The sequence below is a fragment of the Vulpes lagopus genome, chromosome 19 (genome assembly GCF_018345385.1).
Source record: "Vulpes lagopus strain Blue_001 chromosome 19, ASM1834538v1, whole genome shotgun sequence".
Taxonomy (NCBI): Eukaryota; Metazoa; Chordata; class Mammalia; order Carnivora; family Canidae; genus Vulpes; species Vulpes lagopus.
The window spans coordinates 7,433,258-7,456,808 of NC_054842.1; the positions used below are offsets into that span (position 1 = coordinate 7,433,258).

Here is a 23,551-nt window from a genome sequence, read left to right on the forward strand (position 1 = left end):
AGGCAAGGAGGTAGACAAAAGCTGGATGTTCAAGGGAACCACAAGTTAATTTGAAATTTCTGGAGGTTTTAAGTGTGAAGTGTGGAGAGGGTGCATTACAAGAGACAGCAGGAGCCAAGCTGCCAAGGGTTTCTTATACAGCCTGGAAATTTGAATAGTGTCCTGTAGGACAAGGAGTTCACTGATGAGGTTTCAGCAGGAGAGTAACATTAGCTTGGAGAGAAGCCAATTTCGAAACTGGGGGATCATATTAGTGGTGAGATGTCATGAAGCTTGAAACTAATGGCAGGTTAAATAGGAAAGAGAATGGATTTAAGAAATATTTCAGAGTAAAAGACACAGGGCTTGGTGAGTCTCTGGATACGGGTGAAGAATGAGAGGAATGTTTTGACTAACTTCAAATTTTCACTTGGGTAACTGGGCAGATGGAGATGACACCAGCCAAGGCAGAAAATACAGATGGCAAGGCAAGCTTGCAAAGAGGAAGATGCAAGAGGGTGAGAGGAAACACAGAAGAGGCAAATCAGGATGGTGATGGTAGGGAGTGTAGTAGCAGATGATTTCGGTTTCAGACATGTTGAATTGAGATGCCTATATACTATTAAGAGAAATTGTTCAGTAGGCAGCTGGATGTATTAAGACTAAATAATTCTGTAGAAATGTAGTGTCAGGCCCTGTACTGGAGACCAGGCACAAAAACAGCCAGTTTTTGCCCTCCTGACAGCCTAATGAAGACGCTATAATCTGGAGCTCAGGGGACAGGTCTAGGCTGGACCTCTCAACACAGAGAAGGACAATGTTAGAAGCAAGGAGAGAATGAAACTCTCAGAAATTTAAAGTATCATTTACTATGAGCTATATACTCTATGCACATCAAACTTCACAACATTCCCATGAAATATTAAAATGAGGAAAATGAGGGCAGAGAATTAAGACTCAGAAGTCACCATCTGGCCTTTGGGCTGAATTTTATTGTATGAGCTGTTTTGCTGCAGTGATTTAAAAATATCTCTGGATGAGTTTGCACTATCTAGTTTGTTATTTTCCCCCATTCTTCATTGTCTTAGACCATATGTATGTACTTATAGTCTTTCTGCTCCCTTCAGGCATTTGACTTTGTACTATGTGGCCAAAGTCACAATGCTTCTACTTTCTTGGTAAATATATGTATTCACTATGAGATAAGAGAGGACTTAGCCCAGTTGTCAATGGATGCAACGTTCAGACTAGGCCCCGTTCTGGCTCTACCACATTTAGGGATCAGGTGACATCATCTTACAGAGCAACATGCTAGTAAATAATATCTGCTGAAACATGAAGATCAGCTCTCAGGTTCCGATACATGGAGGCAATATGAAGCAATTTGGTATAGCCTGCAGAAGTAATTGCAGAGATGGATTTGGGGCTTCACGGATGGCCCAAGTTCAGGGTGTTGGAAAAACCAGGCCTGTAAACATTAAACTTTCTTAGGATGATTGCAGATGCTAGGGGTAAACTTGGATCCTTTGGAAATTTGTGTATTCCACCAGCTGTGAATTCTTTTAATAACCCCAAGGATCTAGCACTTAGAATGATAAATATTTCTTTTAAGATTTTGTTTTTATTTATTCACAATACACAGAAAGAGGCAGACGCATAGGCAGAGGGAGAAGAGGGCTCCCTGCGGGGGTGCGGGGGTGGGGGGGTGGGGAGCCCCACCCGGAACTAGATCCCAGGATCCCGGGCTCCGCCTGAGCCAAAGACGCTCAACCAAGGGCCACCCCGGCGTCCCGGAACCGACGGACACTCTCCTCCGGAACGCTGAGCAGGCTCCCTGGATCCCCTCCCCCCACCGCAGGCGCTCACACCCGCAGCTCCCCGCGGACGGCCTTTCCACCTCCCCCGGGGACTGCGCAGCGCTCAGACCACCCCCGCCCCGGCTCCGAGCCGGCATCTCCGCACGAAATGAACGGTCGCAGCGCAGAAAACGGCGCGTTACTGCGGGCGGCCGCGTTAGGGAGCGACACGCCGAGCGCGCATGTGCGGGCGCGGCGTCGTGCTTGGCCCCTCCGGCGCCCCGTACAGCTCCCCGGCGAGCTCCACGTCGGCCGCGCAGGCGTCCTCGGCGCACCGTTCACCTGCTGCCGTTGTCGCCGCCGCCGCCGCCGCCGGGGCTGGATGGGGGGCATAGGCCAACCAGTGGCACCCAGAGGAAAGAGACGCGGCGGCGGCGACGCCGACGCCCGCAGGACGAGTGTCCCGATCCACCCGCGAGCCCGAGGAGGCTGCGGTGAGGCCCGGCCCCCGCGGCCCCTGCTGTAGAGAGGCCGCTGCGCCGCCGCGGCGGGGGCGGGGGTCTCCCAGGGCGCTCGCCCCTCAGGTCTCACACTCAGGACCCCGCGCTGCGCCATGTTCAAGAAGCTGAAGCAGAGGATCAGCGAGGAGCAACACCAGCTCCAGCACACGCTGGCCTCGACCCAGGTACTGTGGCCGCTGCTCTCGCCCGGACCCGAACCCCCTTGACCTGGGCTCGGGGCCCAGGAGGGGGGAGTGTCCATCTGTGACCCTTGACCTCTCGCCCGAGACTCTCCCTCAGACTCTGGGGTGGGAAGGAGGCCAGGGCGGCCCGAGTCGCCTGTGTTGGGGGCCGGGGGCCCCAATTCCCAAGCGCCATGCAGGGAGTGGGTGTGAGTGGCCAGATCCTTCGGGACGACTCTCTAGAGTTTTCCCCTAACGCACGACCCCGGCCTGAGAAGAAGTGGGAAGGGCTCCGATCGTGCAAGACTTTTGACCCGTGTGGGAGGTTCCCTCCGCCCTGCCGAGGCTCCAGCTCCGGAGTGAGGGCGGGATGGGAAAACCTGAGTCCCTTGCAATATCCGACTTCATGTCGGAAGGGCCCTCTCCCGTCGCCGCCCCGAGAGGGACTACGGAGGGGCCCGGATCGCTCAGGACTCTCACCCGGGATGGGAGGCTAACGCCAAACCGTGGTCCGGCGCTGAGGGCCCAGGGCCGAGCCATTCCAGCCCAGGCTGCTTGCGGCAGCGTTGGACCTGAACGAGGTGGCAGCGTGGCCGGCGTCCAGCGCCCAGCGCCCAGCGCCCAGCGCCCAGCGCCCGAGGCTGTCACGAGTTAGTCACTTGGCATAGCTTGGCGGATCCCGGACGGGCGGAGGGACAGGCACTCTGAGGCCAGCCCGGGCTTCTGCCTGTCCCCAGCCAGGCTTCTGCTTCAAGAGTCCTGTGTTCGTTTTTTTCTTGAATGCTGTTGCTTCAGGAAATGACAGTTTCTAGGAAAAAGGGGGCGTGTTAGCAGTGGTAATTCAAGGAAACAGCCTCCTAGACACCAGTGAGAATGTGTGTTTTGGTGCGAGCAGCACTTGTCACTTGAGGAAAGATGAGGGCTTCTGCTAAATTTCTTCCCAGCCTTTCTCGGTCTCAGCAGATTGAGCAATTCTCTCTCTCAAATTTTAGGGTTTCTGTAAGAAAGACTGGGTTTTGACTGATTTGGAGACATTTAAAAGTACTTTTAAAAATATGATATTTGTACAGTTTTTAAGTAACTGTTAAGCAACTAACAACTACTAAATCAAATATTGCTTTAAAACAACTGTCCGTGATAAATTCAAGTTTTCTTTTAAAGCTAAAGCTCATGTAGAGTAAAACTGCTTGAAATACATTGGAACATGACACTGAAAGCTTGTTCATTCTCCTAAGTAAAAAGCAAATAGTGATTAAAATTTAGATAATAAATATCTTGTTTTTCATACTATGTACTGCAAGCTTTTCTAACTTTACAAAACACATTTAAGAAACAGAAAACTTAAAAGTGAAGTAGAGATGAGGAATGTGAGGAAACATCATGTTAGTGAATGTAAAGCAGTTACATTTGAGAATGTATAAAATACCAATGATCCGAGATTCCACTTCTAGAAATTTATATTCTGAGAAAGTTTAGGATGCGTTAAAGATTTCATGTCATGGGTTTCTATTTCAATGTTGTTTGGATGGATAAAACTAGCTAAAAATAGAAAATTGATTAACAGGTTAATTATGGTTATTAACCTGTTAATAAGCTGTTATGGTTATTATGCAGCCTTTAACAAAAGCCAGCATTTATTGGCTCTTATGATGTGACAGGCATTTTGCTTTGTATTTTACATGGATCATTTTATTTAATTTTATTAATTTATTAATTTTATTTCATTCTTACATACATCAAAGAGGTATATATATATATATATATATATATATATATATGAAGGAGCGAGGTTCAAATTAACTTGTCTAACACAGCTATTGTTAGAGCCTACAGGAAAGTAATAATAACATGCAAAGATATTAGTGTTAAAGGACAGACTAAGGGATGCCTGGGTAGCTCAGTCCATTAAGCATCTGCCTTCAGTCCTGCCTTCATCTAGGGGTCCTGGAATTGAGCCCCATGTCAGGCTCCTTGCTCAGCAGAAAGTCTTGCTTCTCTCTCTGCCCCTCCTACCTGCTCTTGCTCCCTATTACTCTCTCAAATAAGTAAAATCTTAAAAAAAAAAAAAAAAAAAGGACAGATTAAGAAGCAGCATGTAAATTGTGACCCCTGTTTTGTGGGGGAAAAATATGTATATAAAATATGTTATATACAGGCAGTGAAAATAGCTTAAAAAGGAAGTGCTTCTGAGATATTTTGATTATTTTTCTTATTCATAATGTTTAATTCTTCTACATGAAAAGGAATGCTTTTGAGGTGCTTATGAGATTTTATGACTATTTTTCTTACTCATAATGTTCAATTCTTCTACATGAAAAGGAATGCTTTTGCGCCATTAACAGAGAAAGAGAGATGTTTTTTAGAATAATAAAAAAGTTATGAGTAACTTAGGTGAGACAATACATCTGGATCAAGTAAAATAACTGTGTATAAAGATTTAAAATATTCCTATTTGATAATATATATAGTATGTATATAAAAAGGTAAAAGTTAAGTTCTTAGTGATCATTCTGATAGAGACTTGATTCTGTTCTGGTCTCAGAGCTTTTTTTTTTTTTTTTTTTAAAGATTTTATTTATTTATTCATGAGAGAGAGAGAGAGAGAGAGAGGCAGAGACACAGGCAGAGACACAGGCAGAGGGAGGAGCAGGCTCCCCAGAGGAGCTGGACATGGGGACTTGCCCTAGGCCAAAGGCAAGACGCCCTGGGCCAAAGGCAGACTGGCCAAAGGCAGATGCTCAACTGCTGAGCCACTCGGGTGTCCCTGGTCTCAAATCTTCAGCTATTAAGATCTCTTCAGGATGAGAAGTTCTAGATTATTGTTTTCAGAGTTAAAGATTTTTTTTCAAAGGTGAGTTAAAAACCAAACAAAAAACCCTTTTTGATGACAGTCTTGCAGATTACATGTATCCTACTTTTCTTAAGAAAAGGATCTTGAATTCGTATAATATTATCATTTCTTCATTTTTGAGTATAAATTATGTTGTGTTGAAGGTACCATGCCCTCAAAAATTTACCTGAGTAAATTTCCCTTTTACTTACTCAAGAGAATTTGTTTGTTCTTGGTCTACTTTTTGTAATTTTGTGATCTCCTTCTCTATCTGCCAAATGTTTTCTCTCTGCCTTTGAACTGTTGTGGGCTTTGAATCAAGACACATAAACTTAAAAATTTTGTGTGGAATAAGGGCAAGTATCTGAGGGGTTCTGTAGTGCAGTGTAGTTTATTAACACAGATTTTGAGTGTTTGGAGGCCTTTTGTGCATCCTTCTGTTTCCTAGCTTGCTTATCTAGGTGAGGTGGCCTGATAGGTATTTTTCCAATAGATTGAGCTGTCAGGCATAGATAATTCTGAGATAAACAAATCATTTGCATCACAATATTTGTAAAACTTTCCAGTAATAATAATAGTGATATAGTATAGTGTTCCTTAAGGATTTGAAAGCATTCAACAAAAACGAGAGGTAGACTTCTCTAATATTCTCCAATCACTTCTATTTATTTGGTTGGTACTAAGATTTGCATCCTTCCTTGGCAGATAGTATTTTAAGTAATTATTTATTCAACACTGATGATGACTTGAAGCCTACTCACTAATTAAAAATGAAGTTAAAAAATTTTAAATCAAGGTTCACTTTTATTATTATTATTATTATTTATTTATTTTTTAAAAGTAGGCTCCATGCCCTGTGGAGCCCAGCATGGGGCTTGAACTCATGACCCTTCAATCCAAACCTGAGCTGAGATCAAGAGGGGTACGCTTAACTCACTGAGCCACCCAGATGCCCCCACTTATATTATTATTATTTATTTATTTACTTTTTTTTTTTTTTTTTTTTTTTGAGAGAGAGAGAGAAAGAGAGAGAGAGTGCACATGAGGTGAGGTGGGGAGAAGAGGGAAAGAATCTTAAGCAGGTTCCACACCCAGTGCAGACCCTGACCTGGGCTTGATCTCACAGCCCTGAGATGAAATCAAGAGTCTGTTGCTTAATCAACTGAGTCAGCCAGGTGCTCCACTTACATTATTTTTTAACAATGAGTATCTATTTTGGATTTTTAAATTCCTGTGTGGTGGTTGTCTCAATCGGAGGAGGGCCCCCCAGATGTGAGGCGTCCTGATTGGGTGGGGGCCAGTGGCATATATTCATGCAAGGCAGAACAAAGGAGATAGAAATGTACTAAATACACCTCAAGGTAGTGAGTGGCTGGCCGGATTGTAAAGCAGACTGTTTGCAACGAGGCAGAGAGAAGGTGAGGACAGTGGGGACATATGGAATTCTCCCTTTTTTGGTTACTGTGCCTGGTTGTGAGTAGCCCATTGGTCACTTAGGGACTACGGATATTTTTGAGTTGGGTTGCCTAATGTGCCTGTGGTATTTAGCCAGGTGGTCACTTGGGCCCTTTTGTTTCTGTTGCTCAAGCCTATTGTCTAAAAGCTGTCTTTATACCTTACAGAATGAATTGGATAAAAGAAACATTAAAAAATAATATAGAATACATTGTAATTGCTTGGGATGTATGTAGTACATAAAAATATATATATTTTTAAGTTTAATTAAGTAATTGCTATACCCAATGTGGGGCTCAAACTCATGACCCTGAGATCAAGAGTTGCATGCCCCTCTGGGCCAGCCAGGCACCCCAACATAAATAAAAGTATTTTTAAACATTTTAGCCTTTTTCAAATACTACTAAAACTTAAAAGTACAGACACAAATGTACAAATACTGTATGATTCCACCTATATGTGGTACCTAGATTAGTCAAATTCATAGAGACAAAAAAATAGAATGGTGGTTGCTAGGGGCTGGAGAGAGGGGGGAGGTGGGGAATTATTGTCTAATGAGTAGAGTTTTGGTTTGGAAAGGTGAAAAAGTTCTGGAGATGGATAATGGTGATGTTTGCACAGCAGTGTGAATATACTTAATGCCACTCAACTATGCACTTAAAATTGGTTAAAAGGGTAACTTTTATGTTACATATATTTCACCACAATAAAAAATTTAATTAGATCAAAAAAAGCAAAAAGTGGGACTCCAAAGTAATAGTAAAAAAAATAGTAAAAGTAAAAAAAATAGAAATTTTTTTTAAAGATTTTGTTCATTTATGAGAGACAGAGACATTGGCAGAGGGAGAAGCAGGCTCCCTGGGGGGAACCCGATGCAGGACTCGATCCCAGGACCCCAGGATCCCAGGATCATACCCTGAGCTAAAGACAGACATTCAACTGCTAAGCCACCCAGTCCTCCCTGTAATAGAAAATTTTTAAAAGTGCACAGATAGCAGGGAAAGGAATCCCTTTCTGAAGAAACATAGCCTTATTATAAATCCAGATTTACTAAATAATTACCCTCAGTCGTGAAATTGGAGAACCCGTAATTCCCCTGGGAGAACATAAATATATAATAATCTGTATTTTGACCAGTAGCAAATAGTGACTCTTGGTAATTCTTTAGGTAAAATGTGCATTAAGTTCTTATGTTTTAAATAATAAAGTAATCGTACTTGATGGGATTAAAAAATGTGCCTTGAAACTCGAATAGATCACTGGCCCTATAGTTCTCTCACTGTGCTTATACTTGTTGCTTTGTTTCAGATTTTAGTAGCAGCTTGTGGTTGTTTAAAGAAACTAGAGCTTATCAAAACTCTGGGAGGGCAGCCCCGGTTTGGCCCGAGGTGTGATCCTGGAGACCTGGGATCGAGTCCCATGTCGGGCTCCCTGCATGGAACCTGCTTCTCTCCCTCTCCCTGTGCCTGTGTCTCTGCCTCTCTCTTTCTGTCTGTCATGAATAAATAAATAAAATCTTAAAAAAAAAAACAACAACTCTAGGAGGATAGGCATTATATAGTATACACACATACATATTTAAGTTCTGTTTCTTGATTTACTTGATTTATCTGATTTTTCTGGGTCACTTGTTATATTCTTACTGGTCATCTTGTTTTGCGCTTTTTTTTTTTTTTTTTTAGAAAGATATCTTGTGATTGTGGAAGTCTTGGCAGGTGATTTATCTTGATAGCTGACATGGGTTTTCTTTTTTCTCTGCTCTTATGTGCCTCTCCTGTGTGGAGAGTGGTTAGCGAAGGGAACAGTCAGATGATCCTCCTCTGCCAGCCCCAACGAAGAGGGTCTGTCTACCTACTTTAAAAGGTGACTGTGTAATTTATCATATAAACATTCTTGAGAATGAAAGGGGACACTACTTCTAATAATGATCTTGGAACATAAACTGTCATAAACTGGGTGGAACTGGGATTGCAATGGTTAAACTTGGGTGTTTTGTTACCCTGCTACTTTGTGCTATTAGCCCCCACTTTTGAAGACCTAACTCCTACAAGGTAGGTTGCTCACTATATTTTGCAGTTCCTTTTGTCTGGTAATATTTGGGTTGGAGGAGGTTGACCTCAAGTACCGTTTTGTCACAAAAACCCTTAATCCCTGAGAACAATAATGAGAACAATAATCTCCCATTCTAGGACACTAAACCTCTGGTTTTTTTTTTTCCTCTTGGAAGAATTTGCTGTTGCCTCTTCTTCAACATTCTGTGCAAATTTGGAGTTATGGCTACCTTTGTCCTGATTTCTCCACTAATTTGCATCCTTTTGCCTTTGGTTCTTTAGAATTTTGTCATCATTTTTTCACTGTTGATGTTCTCTGTCTTGTTCTTGAGTTTTAATTAATCTTTGTTTTCCTACTATTTTTTTTTCTTTAACTTTCATTTCAATGGGTTTTTAGGAGGGAGGGGAGGTAAATAATAGTATTCGGTCTGCATTCTCGTACTGGAAACCTAATCACAATGATGTATCTAAACATAAATTCATCTTCTGAAATATTTGACTTTAAAATTTTAAATTCTCAACACGTATATATTTCTTAGATTGTAAAGATATGTGATTTTTCTATCTTATTTTGTAGAATCACATGGTTAATTAAGTTAGCATATACCATGTGACTGGCCTTGAAAATTGCTGTTAACTAGCTAGTGTCTGAAGTATTGAGTATCAGTCCACTTATTCATTATCAACTAACTGTTGGATAAGATTTAAGATGAGAAGTAGATCATCTTTTAGTCTGTATATCATGCTTCTAAATTTTATTGAGTATCTTGTATTGAACATACTAAGTATTTATGCTTTTAGTTAAAATTTCAAAATAAAATTTTGCTTTTATTTTTATCAAAGTAACATATTATATGGTTTTAAAAGGCAAAGCATTACTAAAAGGATATTATGCATTGTCTGCGCCTCTAGTCCTGTTCTCCATGTTCTCAACAATTTGCCCAGATATTTAACTTCATTTTTCTTTTTCTTTTTTTTAACTTCATTTTTCTAATAATAAACTTTTATTACTTTGCTATTTGTTGATTTGTACACTATAAGCCATATTTGCTCTTTTCCTGCCAAGGTAGGTAATTTTGGGAGCATTGCTCCATTGTTTTCTGTTTGCAGTGTTGTATTGAGAAGTCCATTGTCATTCTGCTGCTTTTTTTTTTTTCCTGGAAACTTTAGGATCATCCCTTTATATCTTGTCTGAAATTTCATGGTAAATATGCCTTTGTATGGATTTCTTTATGCATTGTGCTGGATATTCAGTGGGCATTGTATGGTGACTCTTGGGCTTAAATTCTTGGAAACTTTTACATGTTGTTTCTTTGATAATTCCCTCCCCTTAATTGTTTTTCTTCTCTTTTTAGCTGCAATTTGGTAGCTTTTGTGCCTTCAGGATAGATTCTTTTTTTGTCGTTGTTGTTATGTTTTGGGTTTTGTTTTGTTTTGTACTACTTTTGAGAGGTTTTTTCTTTTCTTTTTTTTAAAGATTTTATTTGATTTTTCATGAGACACACACACACAGAGAGGCAGAGACACAGGGAAAAGCAGGCTCCATGCAAGGAATCCGACTTGGGACTCTATCCCGGGATTCTAGGATCATGCCCTGGGCCTAAGGCAGGCGCTAAACCTCTGAGCCACCCAGGGAGATTTTTTCAACTTGTTTAATTCTTTAATTGAATTTTTAATTTTAGCTACCTTATTTTAAAATTTCTAAGGGCTGTTTCTTACTGTCTTTTATTTTTTCATAGCATTGTTCTTTTTATACAGGTATATCTTTTATCTCTCCGAATAATGGTGATTTTTTGTTGTTGTTTTGAAATTTTCTTTTAATCTTTGTTGTTTTTCTTCTAGTTTTTTTGTGTTTTGTTGTTGAGCTTGTTTTTGGCTTACTTTATTGCTTTGGAAACATTATTGAGTGCTCTGGGCTTTGCATTCATATTTAAGGGTGAGGCACAAAAAAATCTGATACCATTTCGAAGTAGCAGTGTCAGAGAGACACTGCGGCTCACTGCTGGGTTATTATTGGGGAAATATCTTCATGCTGGTAACCACAGGTCTGGAGGTCATTTGATTTCTCCAGAGAAGGGGTGTGCTTTGGAGGAAGAGTGAGGGGTTATAAGCCAAGCTGCTAACCTCTGGAAATAGAGCTGATTCACTGTACAGGTTACCACTTAATTTCTCTAAGGTTAGTCATACACTTTGCTCTTCACTCCTATCTTCCCTGTGTTTGGTTTTTCCCAGTTTGTAGCCTCATTGGCTCCTGAAAAAAACCTCTGGCTCTTCAGAGGCTCTGTAAAGTAGAACAGGGACCTGAGGACCTTTTCACCAGTCTTCCTGTTTTTGGTCCTCTTTACTTTTGCATCTTACGTTACATTTTTGCTTTAAGTCTTAAGTCTTTTCATGTTTCTGGGGATGAAAATTGGCTTCCGTCTCATCACTGTTCCCTTCTGTAGCTCCTTGGGGTTGTAGTGTTCTCAATTGTGTTAAATCCTTTACTATTCTTTCATTCATAACAATCTTCTGAAAATTGTTTGAAATTTCTTAACTCTTTGAGAGGCAGAGACTCTAGGAGCATATACTTCATCTGTTTAACTGGAAGTTTCCTTAAATTACTTTTGGGTGAGTGGATTTCACTATATTAAAAGGCTGGTTTTTGAGGTAAGCATTTATAACATGAACAACAATATTTCATTTCTGGCACTATTATTTTAGATGTCAGGATGCAGAAAGTACTTTACTAAGGACATGGTGAAACGCTCTAATAATTTTGGTAATCAGAATATAAGGGTTTATGTGAAGTGTTAACTCCAAATTACTTGACCATTCCTATGGAGCTATTCTATCAAATAGATTGGGGAGGGACTTTCAATAGGGCTCTGATGAGAAGGATTCTATGGTTGTGTCCTTGCCATGATTGATTGTCTGTGGGTTGGAGGGAGGATGAAGTCAGATTTTGTTATGCTTGTGTAAGAATAATGTCTTGTCTCTTTAGGGCATAACGTGAGAACCAGGAAATAAGTCAAAAGGCATCCCAGATTTTAATGTCACCAACTTCACATTTCATAGCTAATCTAAGTTATTCATAAGGAAACTTAAAAACATTCTTCATTTAGAGCTTCCTTATGCTTATTTTTTCTACAATTCCAATAAATGTAGATATTCAGTTTCTAAACTTGTAGGAGGCAAAAATGAATAGAGAAGACTTACTACAACTAGCATATTTACAAGAGTGAAAACTGACCTAGAAAATGTTAAATTAAAAAAAATGTAATATTATGTTCAGTTTCTGTTTATCTTTAAGAATTTTTTAGAGATTTTATTTCTTTGAGAGCGAGCACACACGAGTTGGGGGGAGATGCAGAAGGAGAGGGAGAAGAAGGAGGCTCCTCACTGAGCGGGGGTCCCAATGTAGGGCTCAATCCCAGGACCTGGGGGATCATAACCTGAGCCAAAGGCAGACGCTTAACTGACTGAGCCACCCAGGCACCCCTCCTTTTATCTTTTAAAACTAGACTTAGTTAATGGAGTTCAGAAAGTTGTAGATTCAAAATGGTTATACCTCATTGTATCTCCAAAGCCTTTCAGGTATCAGTGAGGTGTAATCATTTTGAATCTATAATTTTATATAGATATCTGTATCTATACCTGTATCTGTGTTTCTCCAAATCTATCTAACAGTTCAGCTATCTTGAATAGTTCTTTCCATAAAAACTCCCAGATGGTAGAGCCTCTAATGAGTAAACTTTGGTTAACATACTTTTGACTTTAATATAGAATTTTTCAGTAATATGAATATCCAGAATTTGTCTTTTTATTATCTTTAGATTGTGTTGTTCAGCCTAGGATTAATGCTTTTTAATTTTTATTTTTCCAGATAACTGAATTATGTTAGATACATTTGGTGTAGTCTCGATTTAAGAGTTAGTGGCTATGTTTATGTACACTATTCTCACAAGGACAAAATGGTATGGTGGAAACTTACCATATGGTGAAAGCAGTTAAGAGGATTGTGGGTCTTTTAATTGGTTGAGATCAGCTTTTTTTTTCTTTTTTTTTAAGTAAACCTTATACCATGGAGTGGAGCTTGAACTCACAACCCTGCGATCAAGCCAGCCAGGTGCCCTGTAGCTTTTTTTTTTTTTTTTTTTTTTTTTTAATGAAAGAACAAAATGGATCAGGAAATATGACACTTTCTGCCATAAAGATTAAGGTTCTATCAAACTTCTGTTTTAAATGTGTTTGTATGTAAAATGGATTCTTTGTTTTGTCTTTTTATACCATGGATCCCAGTGAAAAAAAATCTGAGAAACAGTGATCTAAACGATACCGGGGAAGTGTATGGAAGGAATCAGAAGACTTGTTTCCTAACCCATAACACAGAACTTGTATGCAACCTGGGCAAGCTACATAAACATTCTAACCTTATTTTCTCATCAGAGATAAGAAATTGGGTATGATAATATCTGTTCTGCTTACCTTTCTGATTGGTTGTGAGGATCAGAAGGGATAAAGTATTTAAAAACATTTGTTGGGGCACCTAATTGGCTTAATTGGTAGAGTATGAAACGCTTGATCTCAGGGTTGTGAATTCAAGCCCCACTTTGGTGTGGAGCCTCCCAATCAATCGATCAATCAATCAATGAAATTTGTAATTATAGAGCACTTATTTATTGAACAGTGCCTCCTAAGGTGCTGTGCTGGGTATTGCATTTGCCTTGAAGGGTAGAAGTAGTCTCTGTACCATGTGGTTGAGAGACAAGTACTCCTAGTATGGTAATAGTGTGTACAGGATGTTGTGGCTGCACATAGGAAAGCATTTCTGGAGAGAGCCAGGATGACATCTGAGCAGAGTCTTGATGGATAATGAAAAGTCATGGTATTGGGACATGCCACTCAAGACTTACTATTCCCCAAAGTGATTGTATACATTTTCTAATGTTGCATAACAAATTATTACAACCTTAGAGCCTAATAACCCTGTTGTTACTTCATAGTCTTTAGGTGAGAAGTCTGGCATGGGTGACTGTCTTCTCCGCTGAGTCGTACAAGGTGTATTCCAGACTGTGTTTTCATCTGGATCTTAAGATTTTCTTCTGTGCCCATGTGGCTGTAGTAGAATTTAGTCTTCTGTGGTTGTAGGAGTGAGGTCCTTATTTCTTCCTGGCTATTGCAGGGGGCAACTCCTAGAGGCTACCTGCAGTTTCTTGTCACTTGGCCCTCGTGGGCATTTTATTTTCTTTCAGGATAGCAGGAGTGCGTCTCTCTGCCTTCTGCCTCTGCCTTTGCTCTCTAGACTCTTATTTGAAGGGCTTTTGTGATTAGGCTAGACCCATCCAGGTAATCTTTTGATTGACTCAAAGACTACTGATTAAAAACCTTAAATATACCTGTTAGAAATCCCTTTTACTATGTAATGTGAGATAATCAGGGGAATGATCTCATCATATTCACAGGGTGAGAGTCATTTGGGGTCATCTTAGAATTCTACCTACCACAGTGACTAAAATGGTTTTTCCTATACTGAAATTGAGGCTTATGGTTAGTTAATAATCCATTGGTGGGCAATAAAGATATTAATTGTGACAAATAGCTTAGAAACTTGTCCAGATTTCTCATAGCTATGAGAATTAATTAGACCAAGTTTAGTTTGGAGGAATCTAAATCCCTTTCTATTTTGAAGTGAGAACAGACCATTAAAGATCCAGAACCTGGGATCCCTGGGTGGCACAGCGGTTTGGCGCCTGCCTTTGGCCCGGGGGCGCGATCCTGGAGACCCGGGATCAAATCCCACGTCGGGCTCCCGGTGCATGGAGCCTGCTTCTCCCTCTGCCTGTGTCTCTGCCTCTCTCTCTCTCTCTCTCTCTCTCTCTCTCTCTGTGTGACTGTCATAAATAAATAAATAAATAAAAATTAAAAAAAAAAAAAGATCCAGAACCTTTAGATAAATGGTCAAATACAGTTAGTTTTTTCATGCATGTTTTATATTTTACAATCATATGTAATGTATGTGATCCTTACTCTTGCAACTCTGGGGGAAGACCAGCCATGACGCCAAGTCTGCCAGGTGGTATACTACTTTTTTGAAGACAATGTGTTTTATGACCTATTCTTCAACTTTGCAGATTCCAACATTTGGTTTTGCTAGTTAATCCAGAGCTGATGAGGTTCTCAGTTACTGATAAGGCTCACACGAAGCCAGAGTATAAAGATTGTAAATATTTATAGTGGGGATATACTTTTCAAGTGATTGGATGATGACTGTCTAAAAGTAGCTCTTTCCTGGCATCTGGGAAGCTGAATCAATAATACCTGTGCACAACTGCATAAAGCCTTGTCTCTATTGCTCACCAGATGATGAACTTTAAATTTGCGTGTCTATTTTCTCATATCCCTCACTTATGACTCAAAGTCTCATGTGGGCATATTCATTGGTGGAGCTCAGGTCACCTGCCCTAGATGAGAGGGAGACTGAGTAAATTTTCTGAGTTCTATCTTACGGATTTACAAGAGCTGTTTAGGAAAAAAAGGGTTGTTAAATTTTTGTCATTATTTTGTTGTTAGTAACTCCCCCCCTCCCCATTAAACTTTCTTTTGGTTTTTTTTTTTTTTTTTTTAATTTTTTTATTTATTTATGATAGTCACAGAGAGAGAGAGAGAGGCAGAGACACAGGCGGAGGGAGAAGCAGGCTCCATGCACCGGGAGCCTGATGTGGGATTCGATCCTGGGTCTCCAGGATCGCGCCCTGGGCCAAAGGCAGGCGCCAAACCGCTGCGCCACCCAGGGATCCCAGGTTTTTGGTTTTGACAGAAAAATCTCTTTCCCATTCAGTGATTATAGAAATACACTCATATCTTCTTTTGTATTTCAATTTTTAAAAATCATGAGTTAAATAGGTAATAGGGATTAAGGAGTATACTTGTGATAAGTATACTTATGAAAAGTTACACTTATTGTAAAGTAAATATGTATATGTGTATATGTATGTATCTGTATGTGTGTAATTATTCCTAATGACTTCTCTGTTCCAGCCTAGCCACAGCAGTATGTGCCCACTTGACAGATCAGGGTTCCATTGGTTCATGCATTCACTCATTATTTAACAAATATTTATTAAATGCCTTTTATTGGGGATCCCTGGGTGGCTTGGTGGTTTGGTGCCTGCCTGCCTTTGGCCCAGGGCGCGATCCTGGGGTCCCGGGGTCAAGTCCTACGTCGGGCTCCCAGCATGGAGCCTGCTTCTCCCTCTGCCTGTGTCTCTGCCTCTCTCTCTCTCTCTTTCTCTCTATGTCTATCATGAATAAATAAAAATAAAATAAATAAAATAAATTTAAAAAATCTTTAAAAATAAAAAAAATGCCTTTTATTGATGTAGAGCTTTGTAGACTACAAAAGGATAAGACCTTAAGAATTCTTTTTTTTTTTTTTTGAATTATTTCCATGTGTAGATAAGTTCAGATCTATTTTATTACAAGTGAGGGAGGGTCTTAAAGTTTTGGCTTTATACTTTTAGGATTCTTTTTAGTTCACCTCAGAGTAGACCTTAACCTTCTAGTTTAAATTTTGGGCCCTTTATCCTGAGGGTTTTTGTACTGCACGTTATGGGAGTCAGGCTGTCCTTTACAGAACTGAATGGGTTGGCATTTTAGGATCTAGTTGTGGTGTGCCAGGTAGACTTAAAGTAAGGTGATGGCCAGAGAGGTGTCTATTTGTGCATTACGTAGTATCGAGTATTAGAGCTGGAAGGCACTTAAGATTGAATTGACAATCTTATTTTTTTAACAAACTTTTAATTTTGGAATAATTTTGATTTATGGGAAAGTTGCCAAAATAGTACAGAGAGTTTGCATGTAACTCAACTGGTTTCACTTTCCCTGAATGCTTTCATCTTATATTAAAATTACAACCTTATTTTATATATGAGGACATGTGGCCCTCAAAAAGTTAATTTAGCTAATAAGATCACAGTTCTGGTTGGTGACAGAGTCAGACCAAGCACCGAGTAGGCAACCTAGATCTTCTAGTTGATTGTTTTAGGTATTGTTTGCCTTTTTATATGTTTTTTTCCTTTCTTTCATGGGGTTCTTTGGGCACGGACTGAGAGAAGGTCTATACAATGTATAGTCTACTAGTCAATGTAGTCTTTCTAATTTGTACAATAATTTTTTTAATCTAGGCTCCCTCCAATTCTTCAACACCAACAAGAACCAGGAGCAGGACGTCTTCATTTACAGAGCAACTTGATGAAGGTACACCCAATAGAGAGGTAAGTTTGGAATTTCTTCTTTAATAAACCTTTTACAAGGAGCTTATTAATTAAAATGTGGCTACTGTTGATAACAAAATGGAAAATTATTTTTGACAGGTTAATTTTTGAATTTTTAGGTATTTTTATTAATAACATAATATTTTTCTTTTTTTGTAAATAGTTATGCTTTTGTAAAGTGTGTTTTCTTTGAGAATCATAATTTGATAGTATAATATTCTCTACTTTTAATATTTGAGGTTTATAATAGTTTGATAATTTGTTCAAGATAGCATCATACAGGGAAAAGTTTTATATTTTCAAGCTATTGATTGGAAACTGTGAACTTAACTGATTCTGTGTGACTTGCAGCTATCACCAAAGCTCAGATTAGACTTTTTTCAATTTCTTTTTCTTGCTGTGAACTGTGACACAGGTTCAGAGGAGAGTAAAACAGAAATGCATAAATCAATGAATTATTATGAAGTAAACCCCATGTAACCACCGCTGAGATCCCAAAAGGAACACTGCCAGCATTATAGCGCTGCCTTCTTCCCCCACAAAAAGCTTACTATCGTCCTGACTTTTTGGTATTTGTTTATTTCTTTTTCTTTATCGTACCACTTCGGTATGCTTTCTGTTGTAAATGTTATAAACATTTGGGTTGTTTACAGTTTTTTGTTATTATAAATTATTACTGTTCTGAACATCATTGTATAGTTCTTTTGGTATACATGTACCTGCCTTTCTTTTGCTTTGTACACAGGAGTGGAACATTGGGTCAAAAGGTATATATAGTTTTGACAGCTTAGAAGATAATGCCCATTGTTTTTCGGGTAGTTGAACTTTACCTTTCTACCAGAAGTTTCTGAAAGTTGCTGTTGCTCTACGTTGTTGGTAGTCTTTTTAATTTCAGCTGTTCTCATGGATGTGTAGCATTCTCTTATTGTTTTAATTTGCATTTCTCTGATGAATTATAGAATTATAAGATTGAGCATTTTTCATCTGTGTATTGGCCACTTGATACCTTTTTTTGTGAAGTGCTTATGTAACTTGCTTATTTTTCTGTTGGTTTATCTTTTATTGATTTGTAGTTCTTTATAGTGTGGATAGGAGCTCTTATTGAGGTATAATTGACATATAACATTAATTTTATGTGTACAGTATACTGATTTGATATTTGAATACAAAATTCACCACAGTAAGTCAAGTTACCATTCATCACCATACATAGTTACAATTTTTTTTCTTGTAATGAGGGTTTTTTTTTCTGTCTTGATGTTTCTTTTTTTGTTTGTTTCAAGTTTTTATTTAAATTCCAGTTAACATATATAGATAGGAGTTTTTTTTATTGGATATATGCCTAGCAGATACCTTCTTCTCTGTGGCTTGCCTTTGACTCTCTTAATGGTGTCCTTAGAGGAACTGAAATTCTTAATGTATCCCAATTTATTAATATTTTATCTTCTGACTAGTGTTTTTGTTTCCTATTAAAGAATTGTTTTCTTACTCTGAGAGTATTTTTGTGTTTTACTTTTCAAAAATCATTATTTTTGATTGTAGTGTACAACATAGTGAGTGATTTGACAAGTCTGTAGTTTATACTGTGCTCACCAAAAGTATGGCTGTCATCTGTCGCCATACAATGCTGTAACAGTATCTTTGACTATATTCTCTATGCTGTATTTTTTATTCCTGTGACTTAATTATATTGTAATGAGAAGCCTGTACCTCTTGCTCTCCTTCACCCATTTTGCCATCCTCCCATATCTTCTTTCACTTTTCAAATTTGGATCTACATTCCACTTGGAAATGATTTTTTTCAACATGGTGTAAGGTAGAGATCAAGTCTCTGTGTTTTCCCTCTACCCCTACCCTGCCTTTATGGCTATTCAGTTGTCCCATTCTTTTTTTTCTTTTTTTTTAATAATAAATTTATTTTTTATTGGTGTTCAATTTGCTAACATACAGAATAACACCCAGTGCTCATCCCATCAAGTGCCCCCCTCAGAGCCCGCTACCCAGTCACCCCCACTCTCTGCCCTCCTCCCCTTCCACCACCCCTAGTTCGTTTCCCAGAGTTAGGAGTCTTCCATGTTCTGTCTTCCTTTCTGCTATTTCCTACCCATTTCTTCTCCCTTCCCCTTTGTTCCCTTTCACTATTATTTATATTCCCCAAATAAATGAGACCATATAATGTTTGTCCTTCTACGATTGACTTATTTCACTCAGCATAATACCCTCCAGTTCCATCCACATCGGAGCAAATGGTGGGTATTTGTCGTTTCTAATGGCTGAGGAATATTCCATTGTATACATAAACCACATCTTCTTTATCCATTCATCTTTCGATGGACACCAAGGCTCCTTCCACAGTTTAGCTATTGTGGACATTGCTGCTATAAATATCGGGGTGCAGGTATCCCGGCGTTTCATTGCATCTGTATCTTTGGGGTAAATCCCAGCAGTGCAATTGCTGGGTCATAGGGCAGGTCTATTTTTAACTCTTTGAGGAACCTCCACACCGTTTTCCAGAGTGGCTGCACCAGTTCACATTCCCACCAACAGTGTAAGAGGGTTCCCTTTTCTCCGCATCCTCTCCAACATTTGTGGCTTCCTGCCTTGTTAATTTTCCCCATTCTCACTGGTGTGAGGTGGTATCTCATTGTGGTTTTGATTTGTATTTCCCTGATGGCCAGTGATGCGGAGCATTTTCTCATGTGCGTGTTGGCCATGTCTATGTCTTCCTCTGTGAGATTTCTGTTCATGTCTTTTGCCCATTTCATGATTGGATTGTTTGTTTCTTTGCTGTTGAGTTTAAGAAGTTCTTTATAGATCTTGGAAACTAGCCCTTTATCTGATACGTCATTTGCAAATATCTTGTCCCATTCTGTAGGTTGTCTTTTAGTTTTGTTGACTGTATCCTTTGCTGTGCAAAAGCTTCTTATCTTTTTTTTTTTTTTTAAAAGCTTCTTATCTTGATGAAGTCCCAATAGTTCATTTTTGCTTTTGTTTCTACACTTGTAAAACAATCAGTGTGATTCATCATATCAGCAAGAGAAAAACCAAGAACCTTATGATCCTCTCAATAGATGCAGAGAAAGCATTTGACAAAATACAGCATCCATTCCTGATCAAAACTCTTCAGAGTGTAGAGATAGAGGGAACATTCCTCAACATCTTAAAAGTCATCTACGAAAAGCCCACAGCAAATATCATTCTCAGTGGGGAAGCACTGGGAGCCTTTCCCCTAAGATCAGGAACAAGACAGGGATGTCCACTCTCACCACTGCTATTCAACATAGTACTGGAAGTCCTCGCCTCAGCAATCAGACAACAAAAAGACATTAAAGGCATTCAAATGGGCAAAGAAGTCAAACTCTCCCTCTTCGCCGATGACATGATACTCTACATAGAAAACCCAAAGGACTCCACCCCAAGATTGCTAGAACTCATACAGCAATTCGGCAGTGTGGCAGGATACAAAATCAATGCCCAGAAGTCAGTGGCATTTCTATACACTAACAATGAGACTGAAGAAAGAGAAATTAAAGACTCAATCTCATTTACAATTGTACCCAAAAGCATAAGATACCTAGGAATAAACCTAACCAAAGAGTTTAAGGATCTGTACCCTAAAAACTATAGAATACTTCTGAAAGAAATTGAGGAAGACACAAAGAGATGGAAAGCTATTCCATGCTCATGGATTGGCAGAGTTAATACTGTGAAAATGTCAATGTTACCTAGGGCAATTTACACGTTTAATGCAATCCCTGTCAAAATACCATGGACTTTCTTCAGAGAGTTAGAACAAATTATTTTAAGATTTGTGTGGAATCAGAAAAGACCCCGAATAGCCAGGGGAATTTTAAAAAAAGAAAACCATAGCTGGGGGCATCACAATGCCAGATTTCAGGTTGTACTACAAAGCTGTGGTCATCAAGACAGTGTGGTACTGGCACAAAAACAGACACATAGATCAATGGAACAGAATAGAGAACCCAGAAGGGGACCCTGAACTTTATGGTCAACTAATATTCGATAAAGGAGGAAAGACTATCCATTGGAAGAAAGACAGTCTCTTCAATAAATGGTGCTGGGAAAATTGGACATCCACATGCAGAAGAATGAAACTAGACCACTCTCTTTCACCATACACAAAGATAAACTCAAAATGGATGAAAGATCTAAATGTGAGACAAGATTCCATCAAAATCCCAGAGGAGAACACAGGCAACACTCTTTTTGAACTCGGCCACAGCAACTTCTTGTAAGATATAGTTGTCCCATTCTTTCCACATTACTCTACTGTGGTACCTTTTTTTCAGAAATAAATGCCTGTATTTGAGTGGATTTGTTTCTGGGCTCTCTGTTCTATTCCCTTGTTTGCTTTATCTGTCTTTGATCTGATACTGCACTGTCTTAATACCAGTAGTTTTATATTAAATCTTGCCCATCTTAGAGCAGGTCTTTCCTGTCTTGGTCATTGTGGGTTGCTTTAACAAAATTCCATAGACTAGTAGCTTAAACAATAAACATTTGTTTCTCACAGTTCCAGAGGCTGGGCAGTCCAAGATCAAGATGCCAGCAGATTGGCTGTATGGTGAGGACTCTCTTACTGGTTTGCAGATAGCTGTCTTCTCATTATATCCTAGCATGACCCTTCTTGGTACATATACCTAAGAAGAAAGAGATGGGTAGGAGTAGGGGGGAAGGCAGTTCTCCTTTCTCTTTCTCTTTTTATAAGAGTACTAATCCCATCCTGAAAGCCCCATCCTCTTGACCTTCTCTAGCAGATTACCTCCCAAAGGCTCTGCCTCCAAATAACATCACAGGGCTAAGGCTTCAACATGTGAATTTTGGGGGGCACATTCAGTCCATAGCGCTCTCACCTTGTTCTTTTTGAGTGTCTTGGTTATTCTTACTCTTTCCATATAAATTCCATATAAATTTTAGAGTTAGATTTTCAAGTCTCACAAAAACAAACAAAATTAAATACAAACAATGACAACAACAAAAACCTGTGGAGATTTTGATTAGGATTGTGTGGATTCTATAGGTTAGTTTAGAGAGAGTTTCAGTATTATAAATCAAATATCATAATCTTTTTTTTTTTTTTTTAAAGATTTATTTAGGGGATCCCTGAGTGGCTCAGTGGTTGAGCACCTGCCTTTGGCCCAGGGCATGATCTTGGAGTCCCGGGATCGAGTCCTACGTTGGGCTCCCTGCATGGAGCCTGCTTCTCCCTCTGCCTGTGTCTCTGCCTCTCTCTCTCTGTGCCTCTCATGAATAAATAAATAAAATCTTTAAAAAAAAAGATTTATTTATTTATTCATGAGAGACACACATGGGGTGGGGGTGGGGGGCAGAGACACAGGCAGAGGGAGAAGCAGGCTCCATGCAGGGAGCCTGATGTGGGACTCGATCCCGGGTCTCCAGGATCACACCCTAGGCTGAAGGCAGTGCTAAACCGCTGAGCCACCTGGGCTGCCCAAATATCATAATCAATATCACAGGCAATACTGTACTGAGCATTGTACATAAACATAATGCTGTATAGAATCCTAGGAATGGGATTGCTGGGTTATAGGGTGGATTTCAAATTTTAAAGATTTGAAAGGTTTCCAAATTCTTTAGAGGAAGGGCACTTTATTTTTAAATTTTTCCTAAGGTTACTTTAAAACAAAAAAAAATTAAACCTTTTTATAGTAGATGTTGATAGCAAAATAAGCACTTCACAGTATAGTTTTTGCATTCAAAGTTAATGGCATAAAAAGGGCCCCTGGGTGGCTCAGTTAGTTAAGCATTTATTTGCCTATGGCTCAGGTCATAATTCCAGGGTCCTGGGATGGAGCCCCACATTGGGCTTCCTACTCAGCGAGTAACCCACTTCTCCATCTCCCTCTCCCTCTTCCCTCATCTGTTTCAAATAAGTAAAATCTTCAAAGTTAATGGCATACCATATGCTTGGTGCATAGATTTAAATGATAATGACAGTTGTTTAAAGTATGAAGTACATGCATACTTTCTTTGGGAGCTTACTTTCTTGAATATCACTTGCAGTGTTACATCTCTTTAACTATTTGATTTCAAATTTAATGCTGTTAAATTTAGTTTATACATGTAATCAATTTGAATGAAAGTTGCAGTACTTAGTAGTACCCTTTTGGCAATCAGTGTTGATAGCATCATTACTACACTCAGTATATTGGTTGCTATTACTGTATATTGGTTTATGTACAATGCAGTTGAAACCTGGAAAATAACTTGATTGCTACTTTTGCTTTTTAAATTTTTAAAAATTTATATATGTATATTTAAATATTTTGTTTATTTATTTGACAGAGAGAACACAAGCAGGGGGAGTAGCAGGAGGAGGGAAAGCAGGGGGAGCAGCAGGAGGAGGGAGAGGGAGAAGCAGGTTTCCTGCTGAGAAGGGAACCTGATGTGGCATTTGATCCCAGGACCCTGGGATCATGACCTGAGCTGAAGGCAGATGCTTAACCGACTGAGCCACCTAG

At 39.5% G+C, this 23,551-nt stretch overlaps 1 protein-coding gene across 5 annotated transcripts in view; it reads left to right on the forward strand.

The window, feature by feature from the left end:
• The first annotated feature begins 2,129 nt into the window (after positions 1 to 2,129).
• The window catches only part of GOLGA4 (golgin A4), a 117,612-nt gene continuing 96,190 nt past the window's right edge, over positions 2,130 to 23,551 (forward strand). For 3 of the 5 annotated variants that reach the window (XM_041734583.1, XM_041734586.1, XM_041734588.1), the window contains exons 1-2: positions 2,131 to 2,460; positions 16,959 to 17,048. In XM_041734583.1, coding sequence (XP_041590517.1) covers positions 2,389 to 2,460; positions 16,959 to 17,048 — 162 coding nt within the window. In that variant the 5' untranslated portion in view covers positions 2,131 to 2,388. Of the gene's footprint in view, positions 2,461 to 16,958; positions 17,049 to 23,551 lie in introns of all 5 variants that reach the window. The other 2 variants (XM_041734582.1, XM_041734585.1) reach the window with 1 other exon arrangement.